We start from the raw sequence: 6899 nt of genomic DNA, 5'->3' as shown, positions 1-6899 counted from the left end.
AGCTTGAAATCTCCAAGCTTGACATCTCCAAACTTGAGACAGCATGCAAACAAAAAGAGTACAACTCAACCCCCCCTGGCAAATAGACAAACTTGAAGGAGTCCTAACCAAGGTGCAGCACCATAAAAGCCTGGGAATACAAGGAGGCAGTCACTGGGATGGTAAAAAGATCCTTAAAGAAACAAAGAAAAGGGGCAGAAAAACAGACCTTCAGAGAACAATAATAGTAGGGGAACTACTTATGGATTCAGGGCGATTCCCCAAGTTGACCAAGTTCTACAAACCCAAATCTCAGTCTACATGAAGTTCATTTCATGGAATATAAGAGGACTCAACAGTCCCTCTAAACACAGAATGATCAAAAACCTGATAATGCAAGAAAAACCAGCAATAGTTTTTCTTCAAGAAACAAAAAGCAGCAGCACAGCGATAGACAGACTTAGCAATAAAATATGGGCAGGCAGCAGTTCAATTTCAGTAGATGCCTCAGGGGTCTCCGGCGGTCTTGCCATTCTATGGAACCCGCAGATTGTTTCACTTGATAATTTTCATGCCACTCTTCATCTTATTCAAGCTACCTTCCACCTCATTGGAACCAACATCCATGGGCATCTCACCAATGTATACTTCCCGCAGACAATTCAACAAAAATTGGACCTCCTGGACATGATTTCCATCCTCAATGAAAACAGACACTTCCCCTTATGGATTGGCGGAGGCGACTTCAATATAATAAAATCCATGGAAGAAAAACAAGGGGGTAGAACCAGGCTCGACAGTGATAGCAGCGGCTTCAAGCAATTCCTACAAAACAATCAGCTCATGGACATTCCCACCTCTAATGGCATTTTCACCTGGTCCAACAAGCGCCGAGGTGCTCACCACATTGCCTCAAGGCTAGATCGATTCTTAATTTCAGACAACGCGATCCACCTTGGAGGGGATTTTAACGCCTCAATTATTCCCCAAGGAGGCTCAGATCACTGGCCAATTTTGCTCCAATTGTCCAGACCAGGCAACTGCTGCAATAGACCCTTTCGATTCGAAGCCTTTTGGCTCACAAACACCAATTTCAAGGCCGTGGTCAATCATGCATGGACATCTTACACCCCGCCTGTGGGAGCTAAGATGTACCAGTTTCAACAAAAGCTGAAAAATATGAAACAAGTTCTTAAAGTATGGAACCGAACTCACTTTGGCAACATATAGGAGAGCAGACAAAAACTGGAGCAGCAAATGAAAGCACTACAACAAATATTCATTCTGGAAGGCCGCACAGAAGAACAAATTCAACAGGAGCAGATCCTCTGGAATCAAATTGAAGAACGCCAAAAACAAGAGGAAATTCTATGGCGACAAAAATCCCGAATCAGTTGGCTTAAAGATGGAGAGAAAAATACAAAAATTTTCCACAAAACTACCATACAACGGCGTATGCACAACAACATTACCTTTGTCAACAATCAACAGAGTGAAAGAATTGAGGCTCATGAAGACATGGAAAAAGAATTTACAGGATACTTCAAGGACATTCTAAAGGAACCTGACGGCAACCGGGATGATGCAATCAGAGCCATCACGCAGCATATTCCAAAAATTATAAATGAGGATCACAACAATAAATTGCTCCAACCCACATCATTAAAGGAAGTAGAAGAAGCCATGGCTCAGCTCAAAGACGGCAAGGCACCAGGGCCTGACGGATTTACCGCCAATTTCTTTCATGAATTTTGGGAACTCATTAAAGTTGAAGTATGGGACCTAGTGGAGGAATCCCGAAGCATGCACTGGGTCCTCCCGGCCCTCAACTCAACCTTCATAGCCTTGGTACCCAAAGAAGCGGCATCAAACAAACCTGAGAAGTACAGACCAATAGCGCTATGCAATGTGATTTACAAACTCATTTCAAAGGTCATTGCAAACCGACTCAAACCGCTCCTTCCCCTACTCATCTCTCCAGAACAGATAGGATACGTTGAAGGTCGGCAGATTATGGATGGAATAATTCTATCAAACGAAGTCATACATTCTCTAAGGCTTTTCAAAAAACCAGGTATGCTTCTCAAATTAGACCTTTCTAAAGCCTTCGATAAGTTTAGCTGGAATTACATTCATAAAATGCTCTTGGCTTTTGGCTTTAATGCAACCTGGACCAGATGGATCATGAACCTAATCACATCTCCCAGTTTCTCTGTCTTACTGAATGGCTCTCCCTCATCTCCCTTTCGCCCCTCGCATGGCATCAGGCAAGGGGATCCTCTGTCACCTTTTCTCTTCGTTCTAATGGCCGAAGGGCTCAGCAAGCTCCTCAAATTGGTAGTTTCCTCCCAAGCTCTCAAAGGCATCTCTCTCCATGGACGCACTCCTCAGACACATCAGCAATTGGTTGATGATACTATGCTCTTCGGGCACCCTTCCGCAAAAGAAGCCTCTGTTTTCAAATCTCTTCTCTCCCTATTCTCTGACGCCTCTGGTACTTCCATTAACGCTGCAAAATCTCAACTCTTCTTCTTCAACACCCCCCCCCACCACGCAAAGGAATATTGCTCGAATTTTTGGATTCACAATATCCCACCTGCCCTCTAAATACCTGGGAGCTCCCCTTTCAGACTCAGCAATCAAGCATGCGTCCTGGCGGTCGCTCCTGGACAAACTCGAATCAAAGCTCTCATCCTGGACTTTCCGGACTTTAAATTTGGCAGGCAGGCTAGTCCTAATCAAATCAGTATTACTAGCAATGCCGCTCTATCTTTTCTCCATCTTGGCAGCTCCAAAAGGGGTACTGAAAGCCATACGCAATCTACAACGCAACTTCCTCTGGGGCTCCAATGGCCTAAATCGGAAATGGGCTCTTGTTAACTGGACAGAGGTTTGTAAAACTAAATCAGAAGGAGGATTAGGACTTCGGGATCCGCTTCAAAGCAACAACACAATGGGAGCTCGAATTTGGTGGAACTGGGTCTCCAAGCCAAACACCCCATGGGCTCAATTATGGCAAGCAAAATACGCCAAAGGAAGCCAATGGAGTGATCTCATCAGAATCAACCCTACAGCGCAAGGATCACTCATCTGGAATAATGTAAAAACTCAAAGCAGCTTCATACAAGAACACAACTTCTGGGAAATTCACTCAGGCAAAGCTGCCAGATTCTGGGAAGACTCATGGCAGCAACTCCCTAAACTTGCAAATTTGTTTCACAAACCTCTTTGGCAAGCTCATATGAAGCAAGAGAGCATCACACAGGTTCACCAATTCTGGCAGCCATCTACACATCATGACTTTCAGACATGGAAACCAGCGCGACTCTGGCAAATAGACTGGCAGGGAGAACTGTACACCGATATTGATCAGGAACTCATAAACAGGAAAATCCGCCACTCCAATCAGCAGGATAAACTCATATGGGGCTACACAACCAAAGGAACATTTACCACAAAAGAAGCCCATCACTTGCGCTATTCCAAACTCTAGGCAGCCAAAGATAAAATCTGGGAACAAGTTTGGCACTCAGGGCTATGGCCCAAGATCTCTACCTTTTTATGGCTACTAAGCAAAAAACGCATTCTCACTTGGGACAATTTGATAAAAAGAGGATTTGTCGGGCCTTCTAGATGCCCAAACTGCAACATTAATTGTGAAACCATTAGTCACCTAATGGAAGAATGCCCACTAGCAAAGCAACTCTGGGAGAAAGTTGGAAAATGCAACATGAGAGCAAACCAAAGACAGGAGGATGTAATGGAAAACATAAGGAACTGGGCCAAAAAACCGTTTAAAAGCCAGATTCTTAACTCTCTGTGGAGTATTATACCAGGCTTTCTGTACTGGACCCTATGGAAGGAGCGCAACCACAGAATCTTCAACAACACATACAGATCTATAGATGATCTTTGGCTCATCCTCAAAAAAAACATTCAGGAAACCCTAGCCATCAGAGCCTGGAATGACACTGACATGACCGAAACTCAGCAGCAGCGCCGCATTCTGAAAGAATGGAATCTTGATCTCACGGCCTTAGTCAAGGTAATTGCCAATCCATCTATCAAATCCACCTCACAATCTTCTTGGTCCCCACCTGCATTCAACTCATACAAGCTGAACTTCGACGGAGCAGCCAAAGGCAACCCTGGCCCTGCAGGATTTGGGGGAGTCATTAGACGACACACAGGAGAAGAGGTACATTTATACTATGGAACAATAGGCAAAGACACCAACAACGCAGCAGAACTGGAAGGTCTCTGGAAAGGAATCTGTCTCGCTGAACAACATCACTTCTTCCCACTTGAAGTTGAAGGCAACTCTCTTATACTCATAGAGGCGGCTAAAAGAATACAGGCTGGGGCTAAAGCAGTCAAGATTGAAACAAGCTGGAGGCTGCTAAGCCGATTGGAATCCCTGGAGGAAAAGCTCCACACTCCCCATGATATAACCTTCCATCATGTAAGGAGAACTGCAAACCAGGTAGCTGATCGGATGGCAAATCAAGGCGTGTCACAGTCGACACCTTACTTCTCAGGTTCTCCGGATATGGTAGATGATGCTCAACTCAAAAAGGATTGCATCTCTTTGGTGCAAAAAGACCTCCCTCTCCTGGATGCGGGTGACTTCGATGCGTGAAAGGCAAGTGGCTCGTCACATGGGCAGGTGTCAGCCTGGACGAGCCACGACATACCAGGATGCTGGCGCAGTAAATTCGACGGAAGGTGAAGTTATTTGGGCTTTAAGGCTGGTCCAGTCGGCATTCAATGTGCAGCAAGGAACGAGGAGAATGGCGCTCAATAAACTCGAACACCATGCCGCTTTTATACATTCCTTCAAGCGGTCCGAGCAGAAGCTGGCAGAGACGGAACATTCTCTGGTTCAGTGCAAGATTTCTCAGAGGAATTCTTGTCTGGAGGATAATCAGAAGATGCAAAGAGAAAGGCCCAGAATGAGCAGTCCTCGTGGCGGTTCCAGGGGTCGTTCTGCTACTCAGCGGCCAGTTATTTCGCCTTCCTCCTCGGTGGAAATCAGTTCTGAGCAGAACAGAAACCCGAGCAGACTTGCAGGCCGTAGCAATGTGCGTGGGTGGGGAGAAATTATGGACTGTGGTCATGTGGAGCATCCGGCTGTTCGCTACCGGATCCCCTACACTCTGGAGAACAACACTCTCATTGTCTCAGTCTCGGTGGAACATTGCAGCAGACTCAGGGGGCAATTGGAAGACCTGAATGTGCCAGTGGTTGACATGCAAGTTCCTATGGTAGATATGAGGCGGCCAACCATAGTAGACTCTCCCCAAGCCACACAAGCTGCTGATGCTGGCCCCAGTGAGCTGGTACAGAGGTCGTTGCGCTCGGACATGGAGGAATCTCAGAAGCTCAAAGGTCAAACGCAGGATGAGCCTCACACAACCGATGAGGAATAGCTCCACCGTCACTCTGTTTTTCGCTGCCAGGAACGCAACTCTCTGTTCGTCTCTTCTGCTCTCTTTGTCTATTTGTTTATGTGTCCACCATGACGGTTTATATGTCCACCGTGTCAGTTTATGTGTCCACCGTGTCGGTTTATGTGTCCACCGTGGCGGTTTATATGTCTACTGTGTCGATTTAGATGCTGGCTATGTCGGAAGGATGGAAAGTTGTTCCAATTTTGTAATGGTGCTGCTCTGAATGGTCCATTATGGGGAAACTCTCTCTAGAGATGCAGGGCCACGGCCCTGATGTAAAATTTGCTGTAATTTTTGAATTTTTTGTAATATAAATAGCATAGTCTCACGGAGAAAAAAAAAATATAAAAAAAAATTGACAAAAAAAATAAAAATAAAACTCTCTTAAAATAACTAAAAAAACAAAGCAAAAATAAAATTAAAATTAAAAAACAATTTAAAATAAAAAATAAAAAAACATAACTAAAAAATTAAATTAAATTAAAAAAATAATTAAATAAAGAACAATTAAAACAAAAATGAAAACAAAACAATCAAAATTTTTATGTGTTTTTTAGCTTCTTTTTTTTTTTTTTAATGCTTGGTTTTGATTTGATTTTCTTTCTTTTTTTTTATTTTTAGGCTTTTGTGATCCATATCAAAGTTATGAGAGATTTTTCGGCGTAAATCACATGAAATTTCAATTGTCGACGCTTTTCGAACCAACTAATGTGGTTCATCGTCAAGACAAGTTGAAGAATCAAATCTAGCTTTGCATATTAAATAGATAGAGCAGAACATCCAACGGCTATATTTCTTGACCAAGCAATGGCTATATTGACTAGCGGCTAAATTTGACCAGTAGACGGTTAGTTGGAAAGGATTAAGGGCATGGCCTTTATTTTAATAATTAAGTTAATTCAAATAAATATCGAATTATTAGTTAGTTATATTCTTATTAAAATCGAGGTTAAAGGGACTATAAATGCGTATATCATAAAATAAATAAATAAAGTTAAATTAATAATTATTTACAATGTATATTCATTACTCTATTTAATAACTTTTTAACTAACTAGAGTAATGAATATACATTGTAAATAATTATTAATTTAAATTAATTTATTTATTTTATGATATATTTGTTTATAGTCCCTTTAACCTCGATTTTAATAAGAATATAATTAACTAATAATTTGATATTTATTTGAATTAACTTAATTATTAAAATAAAGGCCATGCTCTTAATCCTGTCCAACTAACCGTCTATTGGTCAAATTTAGCAGCTAGTCAATATAGCCGTTGCTTGGTCAAGAAATATAGCCGTTGGATGTTCTGCTCTGTCTATTTAATATGCAAAGCTAGATCTGATTCTTCAACTTGTCCTAACAATGAACCACACTTGTTGGTTCGAAACGCATCGACAAATGAAATTTCATGTGATTTATGCCGAAAAATCTCTTATAATTTTTTTTTTAGTTTTTAATTTAA

At 42.2% G+C, this 6899-nt stretch overlaps 1 protein-coding gene across 1 annotated transcript; it reads left to right on the top strand.

The window, feature by feature from the left end:
- The first annotated feature begins 741 nt into the window (after positions 1-741).
- On the top strand, positions 742-1209 carry LOC149187580 (uncharacterized). Its single transcript, XM_089409699.1, has one exon. The coding sequence runs from the start codon at positions 742-744 to the stop codon at positions 1207-1209; it is 468 nt and encodes a 155-aa protein (XP_089265825.1).
- The last annotated feature ends 5690 nt before the right edge of the window (positions 1210-6899 follow it).

The sequence above is a fragment of the Pinus tabuliformis genome, chromosome 3_1 (genome assembly GCF_031772625.1).
Source record: "Pinus tabuliformis cultivar Carrire ecotype Pingquan chromosome 3_1, CPIR1, whole genome shotgun sequence".
Lineage (NCBI taxonomy): Eukaryota > Viridiplantae > Streptophyta > Pinopsida > Pinales > Pinaceae > Pinus > Pinus tabuliformis.
This window is presented reverse-complemented; position numbering and strand designations above follow the sequence as displayed.

Bases quoted from the DNA above. Each gene is read 5' to 3' on its own strand.
- LOC149187580 (XM_089409699.1), top strand. From the start codon at position 742: ATGGAAGAAAAACAAGGGGGTAGAACCAGGCTCGACAGTGATAGCAGC.